General features: G+C 41.9%; 1 protein-coding gene across 50 annotated transcripts in view; it reads left to right on the plus strand.

Annotated features, from left to right (window-relative positions):
* Positions 1–23,019, plus strand: part of RBFOX1 (RNA binding fox-1 homolog 1) — a 2,485,711-nt gene that overhangs the window by 2,395,497 nt on the left and 67,195 nt on the right. For 37 of the 50 annotated variants that reach the window (XM_077985561.1, XM_077985605.1, XM_077985588.1 and 34 more), the window contains one exon: positions 6,712–6,792. The exons of the other annotated variants lie outside the window; for them this stretch is intronic. In XM_077985561.1, the coding sequence (XP_077841687.1) occupies positions 6,712–6,792 (81 nt within the window). The remainder of the gene's footprint in view (positions 1–6,711; positions 6,793–23,019) is intronic. 50 annotated transcript variants of the gene reach the window in all.

Raw genomic sequence — 23,019 nt, forward strand, 5'->3', positions numbered from 1 at the left:
TCAGATTAAGGTCCACCCATATGGCCTCATTTTAACTTAATTACACCTTTAAAGACCTCTCTGCAAGTAGTCACATTCTGAAGTACTCAGAGTTATAACATTTAAAAATGATTCTACCAGAATGGACTGAAGGAAGGACTGATTGATGAAATGAGTGACAATTTAGGAACCCAAACAACTTGTTTTTTATCTAAAATTTACCTCTGATTGGTAAGGCTTTTGGGAAAAGACTTAGTTCTGTGCCTCTTTTAATGTCAGTAAGGAAGGACTAATGACATCAGACCCCTGTTATGGAGGGACAAATGCAAAGTAAATATTCTTCGGCAAATATTGAAGAAAGCTTTTTCTTGATGTAGAATCAAAACATTTCTAGCATTGATTCCTATTTCTACTAAACTTTCAGTTATGATAGCATTATTTAGCAGGAATATAGAATTTTGGCCAAAACCATAATAGTTATATCTAATAAAAATTGTTCTCAAATAATTATACTTAGTGAGCAATGTGACTAGTTATGTAGACTAAGGTTTGGTTTGATATTCAGAATCATTCTTTTGTTCCTTTTCATGTATACATTTGTCACTGAGCATATGAGCACTAAAAGTGATAACGTGTCATGCTTTGGAAAAGCACATGGAGTTCAACAGACGTGCCCCAAAGCCCAGCACAGTGCCTGGCACATACACTAGTAGATGCCAATAAGTACCTGCCAAATGAATGGTAATACTCACTACACCATAGTCTCCTGGCTGAACACTAGAGGCAGAGGGACTAATAAGCGCTTGTACTCACTCAGCCATTGCCCTGCAGGGTTCTAGGGTGCTCCTCTTAGCCCTCTTTCCAGAGTAAGCTTCTTTCCTTGGCTGAGTGACATTAGGAAAGCCAGATCTCCGTGGAGAGTTCTATTTTTGTGTGACTCTGCACCAGCTCACAAAGGTTTGTAGAGGAGAAATGTCAAGGTTCTTGGTCTTGCACTGATAGGAGTAACACGGACACACGTGGAGTGGTTTTAAGAAGCGGAAAGTGTAATAGGCAAGAAAGGAGGAAGAAAGAAAAGAACCGCTTCCCTGTACAGAGACCAGGGAAAGGGGCATGGAACAAAGAGAAAGCCTGTAGGGAAAGGGGCATGGAACAAAGAGAAAGCCTGTGTGTGGCAGAGAAGTGGTAGATTATAGGGGAGGCTGTAGGAGGTGGTGTCTGATTTGCATACAGCCCAGGGGATTGGTTTGGCCAGGTGTGTCATTTGCGTAGCTGGCAAAAAACCTGGCCCTCCCACCTTAGTCCTTTAATATGTAAATACGGGTCGCCATGATGTCCTGAACACATGGTGTTATCTGGAGGTGGCCATTACACTGGGCACAGGTGGTGATGAGAAGACAGCAGGAATCACCATACTGAGTGAACCCTGTTTCTAATGGCTGGTATTTGCATATCAAAGCTTTCCTGCCCAGCTCTTCAAGCAGTCTTTTCTGTTAGAAAAGAGATGGTTTGGGGGTGCTTTCTTGTGACAGGAAAATTTCCACCTAGAACGTTTACCCTTACTATCTGCCTTAATTTCTTAATAACTCTTGTATTAGAGGTAGAGACAGTGGAAGACATATACAGAAACTTCCTGCACAGGTACCCCAGAATCCTCATTCCATCTTAGCTATTTCATAAAGTCTAGCTGTTGCTCTCTGCGTCTTCCAGGGGATTCTTCAGATATTCTAACACATCTTCATCTTGGAGCTCATGAAGCTAATTGACCGCTCCCAGTTGCCAGGCAGTTGGGATGTTCCTTTCACATTTTTTTTTTAATTTGGAAATTATGTAGGAAAGGTTCTAGTTATTCACCATGTGCTGGCTTGGAACTGTGCCTATTTGATACTAAAAAGGAAGGGGCAGACATTGCCAAAACACCCTTTTCTTGCTTCCCATCCTCCATTTTAATTTTATTTCTTGAAAGTATAGCACGACTGCCTATCAGAAACCTTTGGATTCTCTTTATTTGCTTCCTGCCTCTTAGTCTAGGTTCCTGAATGCATGAGGATAGGAAGATAAACACATGATTCCTGATCTCTTTGAATTAGTAGCATCAATGGGGGAAGACACTCTCTAAATAGATTACAACAACACAATTTTAAAAAGCAGAGAAAGGAAGCTGAACTTGGCCAGACAAAGGTACATAGATAGGGTTTCTAGGAGAAGGCAGAGCTGAATCCAGAAAGGAGTTATCTAGAGTAAGGAAAAGATTTCCTGGAAAAAGACAAAGCCTCTGCAAAGGCACGGAGGTGTGAAACCGCACTGCTGTTCCGGTTTGAGTCCAGTTTTCCTCACTTCAGGGTTGGCAGCAGAGTAAACACTTTTCAACACTTCCTTCTTCCTGTCTGTGATGGGAAGCATCCTTTCTAGGCTTGTCCCTGCCCCTTCAGGGGCCAGGAATGATCCCCTACACAGTGCAGGGAGACTGTGGCTTAACAGAAAGGGTTCTGATGCCCAATCTGAGGCCTTGACCCTGGCTTACCCCTTCCTCACTGGAGGATTCCAAATACTGCTGGAGAGTGGCTGTGGGACATCTTGCCAGCATGTGGGGATGCTGATGACCCAGCACTCAGAGCACGCAAGTGTGACAGGTTTTGGAACGGGCTCTGATTATTCTGAGATTGAGGTCTGTCCCATGGAGCTCAGTCTCTGCCAGGTGCTGATACAGTCATCGTCAGTCCAGGCTGTCCAGGTTTCTTGTTAGACTGGATGAGCCAACTTTGTAAGAACCAGGAAAGAAAAGACAACACGTGAAATAGATTGAAGCTATTTCAATCTATAAAAGTTAGATGTAGTTTGTAAGTCTATTTAAACTTTAGGCATGCAAATTTCTTGCCATGGACAATAGGTAGAAGAAGGATTGGTTGGAAAAAAAAAAACACTATTTTTAGCAAAGATAGAAGTGGAGAGTTCTTTTTAAAAATGTATTATCATTCAATCATATGCATTAATCCTTCTGAGGACCAGGTATTTTGCTAGGTGCTGGGGATGAAAAGATGCATATGATTTGGCTTTACCCCAGCTGGATTTTGGAGTTCAGATGACCAATATGTAAGTAGAAAATTGTAGTACAGGACTACGAAGGATCTATCAGGGAGGTTTAAAAATGTAAGATCAGAGCATAGAATAGGGGGTGACTAATTCACCCCTGAGGACTAGTCACTTTTAAATTACATTGGAGAAGGACAAGGGAAGCCACTTTTTTGTTTAAGTTGAACCACATGAACTTGGCAACATTCAATTCTATTTGTCCAAAAAAAAAAAAAAAGTCAGTTTCAAATGGTTTAACTCTAAGAGCAGGTATGGCATGAAGGTCTGATTCCCTTCAACTCTAATCAAATGGGAATCATTGCCTACTGGCTATGTTGAGAATGCTTGTGAGGATTCCAGGTCAATAGGAAAGGATAATACTGAAATTGATTAATTCCATTCTGGCTAGAGTGGGTAGATAGTGGTATAAATTGACCCCAGTTGCCATCCTTAAATTATAAGGAATTTGTTAAAAGCACGGAAGTCTGAGAAGTACCGATGTCACCATTTGATACAGATGAAGGTTCCTGGCATCTGACAGTAGAAGGTTTATGTTGAAGGCTAGGGACGGACAGAAGATCCAGCTCAGTGGACTCACTGAAGAGCTATGTTGAGGCTATGTAGAGAAGCACTTGGAAATGACGTTGTAGGCACTATTCATACTGCTACTTGTACCTTATTACCTATTTGACTTACTTTTTAAAACAAACACACTTACCCTTCCCTGCCCCAAAAAAATGCAAGGAGGTTGCAGTGTTCTCTGCTGCTTTGGTTTTGTTGAATTCAAAGCTTCCTTTTAAGAAAAGGTCACAAAGCACTAAGGGAACATACAGTAAGTACTTTGCAAATTAAATTGGAGGATGCTTTTAGATAAAACAAAAACCAAGTCCTGTGAAGGCATAGATTTTGTTTTACAAAAGGTCAAAATCATTGCATAAAGTTTTTTGTTTTTTTTGTTTTTTTTTTTTTTTTTTACTATTAAGAAAGTATCCAAAAGAAGTTATTTCAGTCCAGGTTCTCAGAATCCACAGCTTAAAAAAAAATTAGGAATGCTTCATTATGCCCTGCCAGAGGTTAGCTTTCCAGGCAAAAATCTGTGCTATGTCCCAGTGGTATTCTATAAATTGCATCAAGGATATTGAAAATTGACCCAAGGGTTTTAACCATACAATACTGAAATGTCCTTCCGCATATGTTTTTGTTACAGTTATACATTTTTCTCTTGAAATTTAGGCACCCCAAGAAACTTCAGATCTGATTTTAAAAGTGTTTTTTTTTTTTTTTAACCAGGCATGCACAGGAGAGAAGGCTGAGGAGCTTTCCCCTAAATCCACCTGCTAGGATCCTATTCTAGATGATTCTGATCTGATAACTCTGTGTGTCCTGTAGAAACATTCATTTCTAAGATTTCTAGCAGTGAGCAGAAGCACATGGATAACCACTGCAGAGTCACACAGGAGTACTCATCAATAAACAGCACTGACTGTAGAGGAGACTAACTGTCCTTCCTGGTGTAGGTAGCTTGCCTCCCCTTGGTTGGTTTCATATCCCAATCTCCATTCTTTGAAAGTTTGGTTTGTTTGTTATTAATCCCCAGCGACCTGCTAAAACTGGAAATACCTGAGGAGAGGTTAAACCATGTAAAGGATCATCTCATACCTTGTGATAAACTTTTTTTTTTTTTTTTTGAGGGGGAGTTTCACTCTTGTCACCCAGGCTGGAGTGCAGTGACGTGATCTCAGCTCACTGCAACCTCCACCTCCTGGGTTCAAGCGATTCTTCTGCCTCAGCCTCCTGAGTAGGTGGAATTACAGGCGCCTTCCACCATGCCCAGCTAATTTTTGTATTTTTATTAGAGACAAGATTTCACCATGTTGGCCAGGTTGGTCTCGAACTCCTAACCTCAGGTGATCTCCCTGCCTCGGCCTCCCCAAGTATTGGAATGAGAGGCATGAGCCAGCACACCTGGCCGATACACTGTTTTTAAGTGAAGAAGGAAGAACTACTAGTTTAGCACAGGTGGATCATGACTGACACCCCTCCAGACTCTTGATATATTTACTACCGAGAGAAGGTTAGTTATTTTCAAGTTAATTTCACTGTTGTGTGAAGGGCTATTTTGGGGGTAGGGGTGGTTCTTCTCCAGCTATAAGCACAGGATACCAGATCGAAAAGGACTATGGGACATTCCTTCAGGTGGAACCTCTGATCCTGGGCCATTTCTCCCTGGGAAAGAGTGGATGGAGTTGTCAGACTGGTAACAGTGGAAGAGTGAGATGGGTTAGCAAGAATTGTATCTGGTTTACTCTCCGTTGATGACATCCCCTGCAGTCCCTCTATGTAGCAGGGCCCCACACACTTTGGAAGTTTAAATTACATTTTTGTTGATCGTAGGGAAGATACAGAAGGATCATAGAACTATTCCCTAGGGCCAGTCTCCAGGGATGTAGAAAAGTTCCCTGTTCTGGGGAACTTGTAAGGTTGGCTTCTTATCCTGGGAGATTGCTTTCCCGTGGTGGTCCTGACAGGGGAACCCAAATCAAACTGGGGTGGTTGACCTTCCCTCGCCAGGGAAGTGACCAGAAACCACAGGGAGGCATTTCCATCACCAGTAATGGCCTTAAAACTCCTCAGAATTCTAATTCTTTTCAAAGTCTTAGGAGTTTGAGTCTTGCAGCAGTGGGAAAGTAGAATTGATACCCTGACAATTCCTGACCCCGGTCATCCCTGGAGTGGGTGGTTGTTCAAAATCTGTCCTAGATTGAGGAGGTATGTCAGGATTCCACCATTATTCGCCGCTGTAAAATTCCATCTTGCGAGGATAAACCTAGTGCCCTTCGCTTTAAATCAGGAGGAGGCAAGTCATTGCTGCAATGCAGCCGCGGTTTGCAGGATGAGCTAGGCAGCCTTTCTGGCTGGAAGGCAGAGAGCTTTAGGGAAGAAAGTGGGAATGCAGAAGCCAAATATTCTCTCACCCAGTGTCCATCGTGAGTCCAGGGTGAGTCCCAGGGATGGCAAAAAGTTGCAATTTTTCTTTCTCTGCCTTACTTTGGTTCTTCCTCTGAAGAACCGATTCGGAAAGACTGATGTTTGAAGGAAGGTACAGTTTTCCATAAACGTATCAACATGTATGCTTACTATTCATAGTGATTATTACATGCCAGCCCCTGCCCTGGGTACATCTCCAGTCATACGATGCACAGCCCTTCTTGGAGGTAGGTATATTTACCCTTGTTTTCCAGGTGGAAACACCGAGGCACAGAGAGGTACAGTGACTTGCCAGATCACACACAGTGAAGAGGTGTCTGAGTCAGGCTTACTCTCTAGTTCCCTCCAATATTTCTCAAGTTCCCTTTTCAGGATACCACGCTGCTTCCCCATTCCTGATCTGAACCTGGGCCCTGGGGCAACCAGAGCACGCTACACAACCCCGTGTGAAAAGTCATGACGTGTGCTTGGTGGGCCGGGTTGTTGAGGGTGGGGGGGGGCTTCCGTCGATTCCCTTTGGCTAAGGCAGGGGGCTTTGTTGGGTGCCCTTGTCCTGCGCTCTGGGATGTGGCTGTTTTCATTTCCCTGCGTTTCTCGGTTGCATTGCCGTGATCTCTCAGGTGTAGTGTGCCAATTCCCAAACCAGATACCATCTCTCTCTCTCTTTCGTAGGCACGGTCCTGTTGTGCCAGGCCAACCAGGAGGGATCTTCCATGTACAGTGCCCCCAGTTCACTTGTATATACTTCTGCAAGTAAGCCCACTGTCGTGGCTCTTTTTGTTTTGTGACATAAATCTGAGTCCAATCACCTTCCCTGCCATGTAAGTGCTCTCCCCCTCCCTCTGCCCCTCCCTCTCTGTGGCTCTCTCTGAGGTGAAGTTAATTTTCATAAGCATGTCTCTGTCTCCCATGCCACTTCCCAGATGTCCTGGACATTCTTTGTTAGATCCATCAGGATTGGGTCCCAACGGTTGGGAATGTGGGCATGGGGTTGGTGGGGAGGGGCATGGGAGGGTGGGAAGCTCTAGCTTATTGCCTGCCTTCTATCATAGCTTTGCAAATTAATTTAAAAATAGTTTAAATAGCATATATAGGCCACCCAAAAGGCACTGTTGCCTAGCAAAAGATGCTTGACCAGCAGAATTCTTGTACACAGTTGTCTCACGGTGCAGCTAGTCACTTGTTTCCTAGGCTGTTCTGTCCTTTGCTGTGTAATTCCAATAAGGAGGAACAGGAGCAGGAGGAGGAGCAGGACCAGGAGGAGGAGGTGCAGGAGGAGCAGCAGCAGGAGGAGGTGGTGGAGCAGGAGGAGCAGCAGCAGGAGGAAGAGGAGGAGGAGCAGAGAGAGAAATGTGGTTCCCCCCTCATTTAATCAAGTGCAGGGGCAGCAACACTAAATAATTGTCTTTTAAAAAGTTGGGGCACTTGTAAACATAGGTAAGTCTAGCCATCAGGTCCTGGAGGGAAGAGACCCAAAATACAGGAAGTATATCACAATGTTGACGTAGAAGAACCGAAGATTTCTCTGCCTCGGATGGATGCTCTGGGTTGAAGGATGCCCTACCCTCAACCCCAATTCCCAGGGCAGGCAGAAGAATTAAAGTTACCACTGACTCTGCCATTTTCTCCCAGAGGGTATACCCCTTCTGAAAGAGTCTTCCAGCCACAGCTGAAACTTTATCACGTGTTCTATACAATGTGTGTAAATCCTGTGAAGTTCCCATAACTGCTGAATGAGTTGTCTTTAGGGTCAGTGCTTAAAAGTGAGTCTGGGTGCCTGGAGTAGGGTTGGGGGCTGCTTCTCAGAGTAGTTGTAAAAGGCAAGGCTGGGGAGGAGAGCAAGAATACCAGGCTTGAGGGATAAGACACCGGAGAATCCTCACCGTCATGCCAAAGCCAAACATCTTCATTTCCTAAATTGTGAAGCTGAGGAAAAGCAACCTCCTCACTGTTGGGGCAAAGGTTACCACAGTCACAGGGAACCAAAAATATCATGTGACACACCCAAGGGTCTGAAGTATTCAGGACGTCTGACGGCCAGTTGTTTCTCACAATTAGGTTTGTTGTTGTTGTTGATTCTGAGACTCAGTCTCGCTCTGTTACCCAGGCTGGAGTGCAGTGGTGCCATCTCATCTCACAGCAACTGCTGCCTCCCGGGCTCAAGCAATTCTCATGACTCAGCCTCCCAAGCAGCCAGGATTATGGGCATGCACCACCACTCCCACTAATTTTTGTATTTTTAGTAGAGACGAGATTTCCCCATCTTGGCCAGGCTAGTCTCGAACTCCTGACCTCAGATGATGATCCACCCACCTCAACCCCCCAAAGTACTGGGATTACAGGCATGAGCCACCGTGCCTGGCCCAGAGTATAATCTTTAATGGCAATTTTGGCATTAATTAAATGGAAGACATTTTTCTGTGCCTCCCAAGAAGCCCAAATCTAACCATACTGGCAAGAAGTGGTTCTTTCTGAATTTGTGACCACAAATTCAGAAGGGCCTCCTTGGGGCCAGTGTAAATGTGTGTGCATGTGTCTCCTGAAATTGTAATGCTACTACACATTTTCACATGTCTAGCCTTGTGTTTTCCTCTCAAAACCAGCACCAGGTAGGTATCACAATGGTTGCTTTACAACTGAGGAAATGGAGGGCAATCCCACAGCCAGTGTGTAAGAGATTTGTCTTCTGAACCTGGGAAAATTATCCAACCTTCAGCTGCCTTTCTGAGTCCATTTGACTAAATCTGATCACTGTTCCATTTACCTGGTCTTCCTTCTCTGTATTATTTTCTGAAGGAGAGTTGGTGTGCCAAAACTTACCATAGGGCTGGGTCTAACATTGCAGCCCTATATAAGTGTCTGGGATAAAATCTTGATGCTATCCAGCACAGTGTTGATGGAACTGAGGCACTCATTTTTATGTTGCATTTATTAGCCATATAGGGCTAATGGTTACCATATTGGACAGTATGGCTTTATATGATGATATAACATATCTATATTTCAATTTTCTTTACAGAAGTGAACAAAACAACTCCAAAAGTATACTAGTTTGAATTGGTATAGCTGTTCTAAAGTGAACTGGGGAAGCATCTTTCACTTTGCCATGAAAATATTTCCCAAGTTCTCCATAATAAAATAGTCAAAGCATACAGAGAAAATGAAACCATCTAAAGCAGAGATTACCCAACCGAGCCCGTGGCCTGTGTTACAAGGTTTATGAACTAAGAATGGTTTGTAGATTTTCCAAGGATTGAAAAAACAAAACAAAACGGAAGAATGTGCCAGAGACCTAGGTGGCCTGCAAAGCCTAACATTTTAACAGTCTGGCTCTTTACAGAAGAAGTGTACTGTTCCCCAATTTAAAGAGTCAATTTCAGTATTAAAAATACAGTATCACTGCACTGTGTGTAGCTACTTTTTTCTATGTTTAAAGTAAAAATTTACAATTATGGAAATTGTATAATGTGCATCCAACAATCCTTCATTTCTAAATTGTATCAGTCATATTACCTGCACATTTTATATCATGCCATGTGCTTTTTATAAAAATATGTTAATGGCCCCATAGTATTCTATTGTTTCATGTTATATTTTAACCTCTTCCCCTATTCTTGAGAACTTAGGTTCCTAGCAATTTTTCAAAAATATTAAAATAAATACCTGTTGATACAGCAGTTTTAAAGAAAATAGCTAATTTTACTACCCCATTAAAAAGCAAAACAAAAACTATTTTTTTTATTATTATTATACTTTAAGTTGTAGGGTACATGTGCATAACTATTTTCTTACATTAAGAATCTTCACTTGTCAATGCTTAAGCAAGGGTCTTCAGATTGTCAAGCTCGATTAGTATTTTGTAATGGTGACCGACTCTGAGACCTCTCCGTCTCCAGTTGGGTAGACAGAGGGGCCTTCAGTTATTTCTATGTACAGGCTGTGCATTGGTGTTGAATGTTAAGTTTGTCTGCACATCCCTAAGATACATTGCTGCGGTTTCCTTTCTCCTTTATGGCTTTTTGGTCTAGGCTGTTTGTGGACTGCTGACATTGCAACATTCCCTTACGTTTTTCTCTTCCGGATTAGATGCATATTCCAGTATAGAGCCATTCCCTATTTCCTGCAACAGGTCAGCCAGCACATAAAGGGTCATGTTTGCATGCAGGCCTGGGCGCGCGCGTGCGCGCGCACACACACACACACACACACACACACAGAGTTATATTCATGGTCATCCAGGATTGTTCTCCTCCTAACAGGTTCGATTTGCACAGGGCTGAGACTCACATATTTTGTCTTTGAGCTCTGATGGGTGCAGACTTTTTCTCTAGGAATCTAACCATTGCCCTGGAAGCTGAGGCTACCATACTTCTCAGCAATCACGTAGGATGCTCTTGTTTTTTAACTTGAAAATGTGTGTGTTCCTCATTTGTTTAACAGCTGTGCTCCTGAAGAAAGGTGTGTGTAAATTACCCTTTGGTTATGTTGGATCCTATGTGTCTACTGACTTACAAGATAACTCTGGAGTTTTGTTTTTGGTTTTTATGCATTTTTTTTTCCTCCGTGGATCTTTAACTGGCCTTAGATTTTTTAAGACTTAAATTGTACCTCTTCCTAGCCAAATAGCTAATCATCTGTAAATAACACCCTTAAATTCAGTAGGGGAGATGGTTTTTAAAGGAACCCTGCTGGGTTAGTCTGTAATGAAAATAATTCCTACTGAAGTTATCTGCTTTTGCGGATGCATTTTTGCATAATGGTGAGCTTCCCGCCTCCCCCCCCGCCCATTAAGTGGATCATCCTAATAATGTGACCCAGGACACATGAAAGTATTAAGAGAAAGATTTTTCACTCAAAACTTTGTTTCCATACAATCTAATTCCTTAGAGTCTTCCATCGGACCCCAAATGACTCCAGTTTTTCTCCCTCACCCCGAACTTCATGCGGGTTTAAAACCCTAGTTCAAATTGTGTCACAGGTCATCATGCGTCCTCTTACACGTCCTAATAAACTACTCTCATCCAGAGTATAAAATGGGCTCGCTTTCTATACGACTTAAATGAAGAACAAAACTCTAGAGAATTAGGCAACATCACCTAGTATCAAATGGAAAACATTTGCAATTAGTATTTTTCAATAGGCTTTCAACAGAAACAATGCAACCCCTTAACAGAAAGGCTTAGTGAACGGGCAGGGCTGCTGACATGTGGACTGTCCACCCCATTCCGAAGGCCAGCGGTCAGCCTGTTCCTTTCGTCCACGGGAAACGTGCTAGCTGTATTAGTGTCAGCGCTGTTTCACATATGGCGAATGCCCAACATCAAAATTGGCACCAGGCAGAAACAAGAAGGTAAAGAACATACCACATCTCTTCCAAATTAAAACATGAATTTCAGTTTCATTAGTTGACATATCAAAAGGTAAATCATTGGTTCCATGAATGAAAAAGTTCCCTTCTGATTCAGATTAGCAAAGCAAGCTATCACAGATCCTGATTTACATATGAAGTAGATGTTTCCAGAAGGACGTCAGTATTTGTTTTCTTCAGGATTTTATGAATATATTTTAAATTACAATTGTCACAGGTGCTCATTGCAATCAGTGTGAAGTGTGCAAATAAACACACATACACACACAATTGGAATAATGTGGGAATAATATCCCTTTATCCAGTAACACAAATCCTTAAAATGTGTGTAGATGCCCAGTATCTTTCTACATTTTCTGCGTGGTTATTCAGGAGAGGACATATACATATGCAATGGTGGGGGCAGGGGGCAGGGGGCAGGGTGTTATTAGTTTGACTTTACAGAGGAGAGTATACACAGACGTTACTTGGGTATTCCATATATCAATCATATTTAGTTTCACTTAATACATTGTGACCATCTCCCTTTAAGCCTTTTAGATATTTTCATACTGTTTAATGGCATAAATGGTTGACAGCCAATTCAACCATTCTCTATCCATACTCATTCAAGCCACTTTGTTTTTTATTTTTATTTTTTTCGAGACGGAGTCTCGCTCTGTCGCCCAGGCTGGAGTGCAGTGGAGCCATCTCGGCTCACTGCAAACTCTACCTCCTGTGTTCGTGCCATTCTCCTGTCTCAGCCTCCAGAGCAGCTGGGACTACAGGCGCCCGCCGCCATGCCTGGCTAATTTATTTGTATTTTTAGTAGAGAAAGGGTTTCACTGTGTTAGCTAGGATGGTCTAAATCTCCTCACCTTGTGATCCGCCAGCCTTGGCCTCCCAAAGTGCTGGGATTGCAGGTGTGAGCCACCGAGCCCAGCACAAGCTACGTTTTTTCATATTCCCTCCACAAGGCAATGGTACAAATTTTTGCAAATACCCTTACCTACCACTACACATCCATTTCTACATTTAACATTCCCAAACATGGAACTGTTGGTTCCCTTCCAGCATTCTTGCCAGCACTGCCATGTTTTGCTCTATTTTGCAAATTGCATAGTGAAAAATAACATCTCAATTTGTTCTAGTTTGTATCTGCCTTTTTCCTATTAATGATCATCATCTTTCACATTTTTCATTTAGACTTCACGTTTTTTGAATTTCCAGTATACATCTTCCCATTTGAGTTTTTTCTCGTTTTATTGTCAGTTCACAGTGACACTTGTTCATTAGGAGGATAACCTATAAATAGCTTAGATGTTACAAATGTATTTCCTATTTTGACCACTGATGTTGCTCACATTCCACCATACACTTTTAATTACATAGGCAAATGTATCTGTCTTTTCTAATCATTTTTAGACATCACTTTGGATTACAAAATCCCTGTCAAGAGCAAGTTTTGTTTTGCACCGTATTAGTCAGGTTGGGCTGCTATAACAAAATACCATAGCCTGGGAGGCTTCAGCAACAGACATTCATTTTCTCAAAGTTCTGGAGGCTGGAAGTCCAAGATCAGGGTGCCAACAAGGTTGGGTTCTATGGAGGGCTTTCTTCTTGGCTTACAGATGGCCACCTTCTCCCATGTTTTAACAAGACAGAGAGAGAGAGAGAGACGGTGGTAGGGGGTGGAATAGAGCACTCTCTGGTGTTTTTTCATCTAAGGGCACGAATCTTATGAAGGCCCCACCCCCTCAGGACCTCATCTGAACCTAATCACCTCTCAAAAGGCCCCATATCCAAATACCATCACATTGGGGGTTACGGCTTCCACATATGAATTTGGGTGGAGAGGACATAATTCAGTCCATAGCAAGCCCCTTGATACAGAGATGTCAGTTTTATTTGTTAAGGGCTAGAAAAGTGTTTTCCAGAAGATATTTCCTTATGGTTCCATTTGCTTATCTATGTCATTGAGTGTGTTTTCTACAGTTCCATGAAAGCCAGAGTTGAACATTAGATCCACGTCAGGACAAATCCTAAAGTTAACGAAAGATTAATGATCATTTCCCCTGAAATTTTCACCTTGATACCCCTCCCTCCTCAAAAAAAGGTATCATGGGCAAATGCTCGGGAACATGAATGTTATCAAAAGGCAAAATCAATTCCTCATTTATTCAATTCTGTGAAACTCAAGGGCAAGTGGTAGGAGCATAGTTTTAATTGATATATTGACTGCAGATTTTATGGAAGTAATTGTGTGGAATTCATAAAACAATGATTTAAGTGGCAGAAACATACATAAATCAGGCCTGCACTATTTTTCTTTTGGATAATTGATAGAACTTCCATGGGTTTCTGTAATTAAAGTAAGGACCTAAGTTAATTTATGGCTTCCTCTTTCTTCTGCACAATACAGAAAATGTCAGTGGGCTGGACTCAGTTAATAGAAAGTACACATACAGGTCATTGTGTTACTGACACATTGGTGTAAAGAACTGTGTCTTCTTGTCAGTAACTGACAGTTTCTCCCTTTCCTCCTAGATATTTTTCTAGTATTTTATGGAGGGGTGCTTAAAAATAACTAGCTCTGGGACTAGCATAAGCAAGTGAGGTGCTCACTTCAAAGAGTAAAGGGGTACCCAGACTCCTCATAAATAGCATTTTAATGCAGTTTTTTTAAAAATCTACAGTAACAGAAAAAGATCCATGATTAACAGAATATCAAGACAGAGTAAGTTTTATTAATTTTTTCTTTTGGAGCCTTAAAAATCCCATCTGGTTTAGTCCAGTACTGTATTTAAATTTTGATAGTCTGTTCATCGTGGATTTAAAGAATAATTTGAGTGTTAAAAGATTGCATTAAAACATGATTTATCTTCATTACAGAGTTTTTTGGTGTTTCCTCCCTTCCACCGCCCACTTAAGTTCTACAACTTCAGTGAACGCCTGTTAACTTTGTTCCAGCCCTGAAATCATGGTATCCATAATCATAACTAATGGTTATTGGGCACTCACTATATTGTCAGGCATTCTGCTAAGCCCTTCTCATTAGCTTTCTTACTTAAGAAGAAACTATAGGACAGTATGATTAATTATGCTACCTTTTCTCGGGAGGAAATTTAGGCTTGGGGGCCTTAAGAAGCTTGTCCAAGATCACCCAGCTAGATCAGCTTTGAACCAAGCCTGTTTAAATCCCAAGCCTCCCTCTCTTCACTACTCTCTGAACTTTCCCTCAGAGGCTGGAAACAGGATGGACTCCAAGAAATGGCTGAGCAGGGAGTGGTCATGCAGAACTTCTCAGCAGCTGTCCAGCATCTCTACTTGGGCCAAGGTTGTGCTATCTCCTCCCCATCCCATCGAGTTTGAAGAGGCAGCTTTTCCCTCTTTGATATGTCTGACTAGGGCTTAGCAAAATTATTTAAAAGACTGGATAGTATTAATATTTTCAGCTTTACAGGCCATCTGGCCTCTGTTGCAGAGACTCAACTCTTGTTGTAGCTTGAAAGTAGCCATAGACTACTATACATATAGCCATGGACTTCTAAGGTTGAAACATGAATGAAAACGTGTGGCTGTGTTCCAATAAAACTTTATTTACAAGAACAGTCTGTAGACCAGATTGGTAAACTATGGCCCTCAGGCTCAATCTCTTTGTCAGGCCCTCATTCTCACTTGAAAGGGCAGAACATGGTAGCTGGCTGCTTGGGGGTGGAAATAAGAAGGAAAATTCTTTTAAGTGTGCACTCTCGTGTACCTTTTGCACTTTGTAGCATTTTATCACTTTTTTTTTCTTTTTTTTTTTTGAGAGAGTCTCGCTATGATGCCCAGGCTGGAGTGCTATGGCGTGATCTCGGCTCACTGCAACCTCCACCTCTCCCGGGTTCAAGCAATTCTCCTGCCTCAGCCTCCTCAGTAACTAGAACTACAGGTGTGTGCCACCACGCCTGGTTTTTTTGTTTGTTTGTTTTTTTTTTTTTTTTTTGTATTTTTAGTAGAGACAGGGTTTCACCATATTGGCCAGGCTAGTCTTAAACTCCTGACCTCAGGTGATCCGCCCACTTCGGCCTTCCAAAGTGCTGGGATTACAGGTTTGAGCCACCCTGCCTGGCCCATTTTATCACATTTTAAATGATGTAAAGTAGTACGTAAAAAATAGGTACGCTTTCTCTTGGTACCTATTAAGATCAAGATACTAGTTGATCTTGATTTAAATAATACAAAATGATCTTGAGTTATATTTAATCAAGATACAAGGAATTGGCTGTTAGTTGTGCTTGCACAATGAACAAATCTGGCTTCAGAGGCTGAATTCTGTTGCCATTAGTCTAAGATCTGCCCCAGTTTCCTTGGGCAAAATGTGAAGACTCCACTGTCTTACCCAGAATCTTCTGTCTGAACTGTTTCCATTTCCATCCCCACACTTTCAACAATGCTGGCTGTAAAAGATCCTCTGGGCTGGACCCTTCCGATCAGGGAATCAGACAATGCTTTCCTTTTGCTATGGTTCAGCATTATGGTGGCAGCCTACCTGTGTCCTCTTCATCATTTTCTCAGAGATAATTCCTTCTAGTTTTTAATCCTTTGATTGGGGAGGGGGTTGAAAGACGTTACTTCATTCAACCAATCTTTATTGAATTTTTTTCCATATGCCAGGTACAATTCTACTTCCTGAAAATATGCTATGAAGATAGTCTCAAGTTGTCTTCTATTACATCTATATTCTTGCCAGGGACACATAATAGGAAAATATATATAATGTTGAGGTTTCAGAATTTCAAACACAATGCTCCTAGGGATATTTGGGAGGTAACACCCAACAGGAGACAACCACTGTTAGCACTGCCATTGGGGTGCCTCTCAGTAGGTGAATTAAATGTCCTCATTTTCACCATTATTCAACACTGTAGACAGATGCCCTTTGCTACTGAGATCCTATTTGCTTCACCAAACCCATGGATTGAGGTGTTTTGAGACACCTACTAGGTGCCATGCTCTCCCTGCCACCTCACTCATAGCACATATCTATTTGATGAACAAATCATTGCAGAATTATCCAGCTACCACCCACCCACGAATGGTAAACTCTAGAAATCATTCTTTCTCCATCACTGAAGCACCATCTCTGCTTTTTCTCCATCTGCTCAGCTTTTCCCGTGACCCAGCACATTTGATTAACAGATCATTTCTAAGAGGCTTTTACCAGCTATGATCTTAACGGAGTTATTCCACCTGGATCACAGTACTCAGAATAGGTTTGTTTGTATTTTTAATCCCTGCAACCACTACCCGCCCCCCCGCCGCCCCCCAACTTTCTTCATCCGTGTGTTGTTTCTTTGGCTGAGTAATAATCATAACCCACTTTGATGTTTGTCCTTTTTAACCATTTCTAAGAAAAAATTAAAGCCACCAGTTGAATGTCTCACCCCCCAGTTGTGTAAAGGGAAAGTTCTGCGAAGAGGCAGCCACGTTTCAGGCAGCTGCTATGCAGCTCTCTGTCGTTGCTTTAGTTATTAATCTCAATGCAGAATGGCGGCTTTCATCTTTTTCAGATGGGTGTCTTGCTTCTGCAAAAGGCCGCCAATTGCAAAAACTACCATCCCGTGGTGTGCCCCCAAACATCTTATTTGTCTTGATATTTCTTTCACAGAAATACATATGACAGATAAGGAGTCACTGGAGGATGCGTTTGCTTTGTGTCAGACAGATATTAAAACAATAAACTATGTTGCCCTGGGATTCCAGTGCATACACAGCCAGAGAACAAGGCCGAGATGAGATGTTTCGGAAAGGCAGCGAGGCAATTGTTCTGGGGGAATTCCCTGGAAACCCAAGTCCTGTGATAGCATTGACAAGAAGTGTTTTTTAATGCTCACATTTTCTTAAGAGGATCAACTGGCTGGTGCAGCTCCTGCATTTAACTCCTTGACAAAACTCACCCTCATCCAGCCTCATCAGAGGCAAGAGAAATCCTCCGATAGTTTGAGAGGCTTATTTTGAGACTATTTTTTAAGCACTTATCTGCCCTTTATTTGCTTCCCCAAACTAATGTGGATTTAAAATTAAAAAGAAAAAAAGAAAGGGATTCATTTTACATTCAGAGCTCTGAGCAGGTAAGTTGTAGGGGCCAATGGCAAGATCTTGCTTGGTTCTTGGAATGTAAAGGAGGACACGCTGATGCAATGGAGCAGGTGCACATTCCCAAGGGTCCTAGCTTTGTACGTTGAACCAAGCCCTCTCTGGGTCTACAGAGCTGGGAATGAACAGCTTAGGAAGGGAGAGGCTGAATCCAAGGGCACTCATATAATTCAAGAGCTGGAGCAATCATTCTTTCATCAAATACCAGCCTTCTTGGATAGAAATGTGTCCAACCATTGAGGTGGCTGCTTTTTCCCTTGCCTTATTTCTCTTCCAAAATAAATCTTCTACTCAGCGCAAAGACCGTGAGCAGCTCAGGTTGCCTCTCATCGAAGGGAAAGAGAGCCTGGTATAGTTCATATAAACCCAGTAATGTAAGCACATGCTTCTAACACCATTTTCTTAAATCATGTTTTTATATAAAAGAACTGTGTACCAAAAGCTATTTATCCCTACTGGAGAACTTGGGATCATTGTTACGAAAATGCAGTTTCAGAACCAAAGACCATACCACGTGTTTTAGATTTATCTCCTTGAGTTTTGTTTGCATGCAACATAGGCTCTTGATGCCTAATTGGTTTTCATACGAAAGCAAACAGCAAAGTCACAACTATCTATGGGTATCTATTATCCCTACCCTTAGTATTTTGCTGCAGGAATCTCAAACATTTCCAAAAGATTGTTTTCTTTTCTGGCAAGTCCTAATTCCCACTAGTGGTTTTACAACATTTTTCTTGAGCTACAGCGTGATTTAGTGGAAAGAGTTGGATGCAGGAAAGTCTGGGAGTAAACTGTCATGGGAGACTAGTGCCGTGACCTTGGCCAAGTTTCCTTGCCATGTTAATAGCCATGACTACCTACCTATGAGCACTAAATGAGATTGCTGTGCAGAGTCCCTCAAGGCTGCTTGAGGCATTACGGCTCCTCAAATGCTACTTTTTTCTGGCTCAGAAGCCACCTTCTCCAGGATTTTTTAAAGTCCACCAAACCAGATGTGATGGTATACTTTTATACTCCTAGCTACTGGAGAGGCTGAGGTGGGAGGATGACTTGAGCCCAAGAGTCTGAGATTGCAGTGAGCCATAACCACACCACTGCACTCCAGCCTGGGCAACAGAGTGAGACCCTGTCTCAAGAAAATAAAGTTCAACAAAGAAGCTGGTTTGGATGGTTTACATTAGTCCAGTGACTGGATTGGTGGACCATTCCTGAATGGTACCTTCCTCAGTCTGTTCTGTGTAGGTGTTTTGGAGGCTCTGGCTCAGATATCAGGCAGATGATCCGTAGGCTCAGACAGTACCTGTCCTCTAGGTTGGCTTTGGGCATTGATCCAAGGATCAGGACTTTTTTTTGAAGTCTGAAAACTGATGCTCAAAAGCTGATGGCCTCAGCACTGACAGACAGATCAGCTATCCTCACAGCAATGGCTGGGAGTGAAATGAACAACACATGTGAGTCGTGTACCCATCCCTGTGAGCCACCATCAGCCTCCTCTGAAGGCTTCATGTACAGGAGCTGCGTCAGCCCAAGAGAACCATGGGAAATCCAGCCCAGCATAAGGAAGCTAATTTATTTCACTTGCCCTGTTTCCTACCTGGAGAGGCAATTCACCGAGCTTGCTGTTTCAGCCAGCTGTTAGATAGAACATGAATGATTTAACAATTGAACCTTTAGTATGTATATGCATTGGATAAAGTAATTATGTAAGTTATTTGTGGGGTTTTTTTTGGGTTTTTTTCCTGTGGTTTCCTGGGAAACGACAACATGGTTATCAGCACAAATTTTGTTAAACTAATACATGATGACAAATTGCTTCGTCCACATTAAAATAAATCTCAGCTCTTCAGGGCTTTGTCTTCTCCTTCAAAGGACAGAAAGCACCTTCGCAAATGCCTTTTGCGGTTCTGCCAAGTCAAACACTCCAAGATTGAGACTCATTCTCGTTTTGCCAAATGAAATGTTACAAAAATCCTGCCCCAGGGGGAGATTGTCAATACCTGTGAGTGGGCAAATCACAAATACCTCTTCTGCACAGTAAAAGCGTATCACCACACATTTAGCAGCCTTGACATTTGCTACTTGTATGTTGGATTAATCCAGCCATTTTAACCCGTGAGGAAAGATACAACCACTAACTTTGGGAGATAAGCAGGAACAGCATGGCAGTTAGTTACCACCAAGTCTACTGCCTTCGCTCAGAGACACAAAGACCTTACATGATCAAAGAATATTCATGTGCGTGAATGGTGTGAGTGTCTTTTGCTGTTGCTTTTTAAATTTGTTCAGTTAGAGAACTTTTCTCCTTTGGGAACACCAGACTTGTTGCTCACAGTTAAATCCTGGTGTGCTCATTGCGTGTAATGTTATTTTCCTAGATGACTTTTTTTTTTAATTTTCACAAAAAGGAGACTTATTTTCAAACCCAAGTTGTAAGGTGATATTTGATAACATATTTAAAAAGTAATTATATATAGAAAAACGTGCAATAGCCCAAAATGTTATGAAGGTTTCTTATGCAGATCTTCCAAGGCTTTGAAATGAGTTTCTCATTCCAATCTTCCAAATTAAAAATTTCTAGTTGCATTTAGTCATAAGGAGCTAGTTATTGTGACAGTAATCAGGTTTCTGTTCAACTGCGACTTTACTCACACTGTACTAGTGCAAACCTGCTATGTCTACAGAATCTGCATTCCCAGTATTTTTGGGTTGAACACCACCTGCCCCCCACATCAAGATGTGGAGGTAAACCCTAATGGCAAAGGGAAACAGCTTGCCTTTGAACTCTTATCAGGAACATAAATCAGTGGTGATCCCTATGACCGGCATCCAATTAGTAGAAAAGGAACAATGCCTTTCCAGGTATCTCAAAATCTCAGAACATAAGTATCTAACAGAAGAAATGGCAGGTACACAAACACAGACCCTCCAATGTCTCCCCCATCCCCCAACAAGAAGCGTATTGAGATCTCTGGGAGACTGTCAACAGATTCCCCTGCAAATTAACCCAGTCCATGATGAATTGGGGCTGGCTCTGTCTCAGACGTGCTATGGATATAGCGAGACAGTGTAGCAGCTTGTACAGGCAATAGGAGGGAATCCAAAATGAGAGGCTCTAAGAAGCAGAGAGAGAGAGTAAAAGTAGAAAGCTTTTCCCAGAGCCTGACTGGGGTTGCCTTTATGTTGCATAATGGATAAGATCATAGGCTCTGTGGTGTCAGGCTGCCTTGGTTCAAATCCCTGGGTGAGTATCTGTGCTGCTCTATACCTCCATCTCCACCCCCAGCAAAGTGAAGATAGCAACAATCATGATTCATATGGTTTTGTGAGACATTACTGGGTTAATCTCCAGGTCTGGCAATTAGCAAGTGCTAGTAAATCCTAGTTGTTATCATCATGCAATTGAATTTTTCTCCACCTGATAATGGAGCCTCAGAGGTTGGAATTTTGCCAACTGCAATCACATCATTGGTTGAATTACTCTGGTTATCACCGCCTGGGTTTTTAGACAAGGGCAGTCCAGGATCTCTTATCACTAACTCCATCACCAACCCAGAGTTTCTCTGGGAATATGCATCCCTCACAGGCAGCTCCTTAGCAACTCTCACGCGTTTGAGGATTGCCACCCATTTTCTTTCGTAGCTGAAGGACTATGGCATTCTGAGGTCATTGTACATTATAGTCAATACACATATCAATGATCACCTTGTACTCAGTCATCTTCTAGGTGTTGGAGACACAGTAGGTACCAACATCGAGTCCTCAGGACATCCCTAGAGAGAGATGTAAGGAAGTTGAAATCAAGTCAGGTGATAAACTAACGAGAAGGAAAAAAACAACAGGGTAATATGATGGTAACTGGTAACAGTTGTAGGGGTCAGGAGATGTGAGATTAGACGAAGAGGTAAAGCCTTTGGAGGGAGCGATGTTGGAACTGAGAACTAAATTTGGGAGTCAAGTTCACTGTTAGAGACTGGACAAAAGAGAATCTGCAAAAGCCACTGAAATGCAGCCAAGTGAGGCTGGAGGAAAAAGAGACATTTTAGCCTCTCACAGTCTTATTCCCGAAGTCTAGCTGAAAACGATATTTAGATCAATATATTCAGCTTGGACAATCAGGCCAGTACATTGTCACCATCTTTTCTTACCCACGTTCAAAAACGCGCATCTCTCTCCAAGTTCACATTCTTGCCAATTCCTTCGACGCATCCCAGTCAGACCTGTAACAGCCTAGAAACTTCTGGCTAATTTGGATTTGACTAAAACTTTTGTACCATGACGTTATGTAAAGAGATTCAATTATGGTGCGCAGTGTTTTGTGAGTAACTACCGCCCATAAAAAGTTAATTAATCAGGGCTGTGTCAATTTCCTCGTGCCATGTCTATTTGCTGCAAGGTAATTAATCACTAATCACCCACCAAGCAGCAGGCCGAGGGACAATCCACGAGTCATTTATTGTCTTTCCCCAAATAAATGGCACACGCAGCCAGGAAGAAACACATCTTGCCTTTCATAATATTTTTATCGACACTTTTGCATGTTGTAATAGACTGCAGCAACAAGCAGCTGCAGTTCAATGGAATATGAATATTAAAGAAACAAATGAGCGGAGATTTATAGGACATTGCGTTTCTGTAATGTCAGTGTTGAGATTAAACCAAGCAAATGAACAGTGAAAAATTACTCTTCCATGTGGAGAATGGTGATTAGACTTGTACATTAATTAGAAATTTTTGTTTTCCTATTCAATGCATTTCAAATGAGGATGTCCTAGAAGAAACTGTTTGTCCAAAATGTGGATTTATTCTCTTCTAAACAGCAGTATTTAATATCAACATGCATTTCATACTAAAACAAGGGTCAATCCTAAATGTGTGTTTCAGGGATAAATGTATGTGGATATGAGAACTGGAGATTCGACAAATTAAGTGGCCATTTTGGTCTTTTTATTAGTGACTGAAAGGATAGAACCTTTCTCCCCCACCCTTTTTTTTTTTTTTTTTTTTTTTTTTTTTTTTTTGCCAAACTCTGAAATTACTGGATTTTTTTAAAAAAATGAAAACCCTTTCCATTTTTGTTTGGAGCCAGAACTTAACAGGCTCTATCATGTTAAAATTTTCATATAAGGCCATTTAAAGAGCGTGACCTAGTTGCGTGTAAATCCTGTGTTATAAACCAATTTGATGTACCTTGAGATTCGTTCTGAAAAAGGAAGAAACACATTTTGCCATGTGGAAAAAAATCAGGTTTTTTGACTCTTCATTGTGATGTTCATTGCACGATGCCCTGCCTCTGAAATTGCTGCTCTATGAGCTATGGCTGGTGGTTTATTTCGCCTCAGTATGTTACCTATTACGCCCCTTCTTGATTTATGGTCCAGCACATGGAATGGGAGTTCCCCCAAGGGGAATCCTGCAGAACCATCAACCTGCTGTTGAAAGCGCATCTGTACCCCCAGAAATGTGTATTTCCTACCATAAATTACCCACAGAAC

This window comes from Macaca mulatta, chromosome 20, assembly GCF_049350105.2.
Source record: "Macaca mulatta isolate MMU2019108-1 chromosome 20, T2T-MMU8v2.0, whole genome shotgun sequence".
NCBI lineage: Eukaryota > Metazoa > Chordata > Mammalia > Primates > Cercopithecidae > Macaca > Macaca mulatta.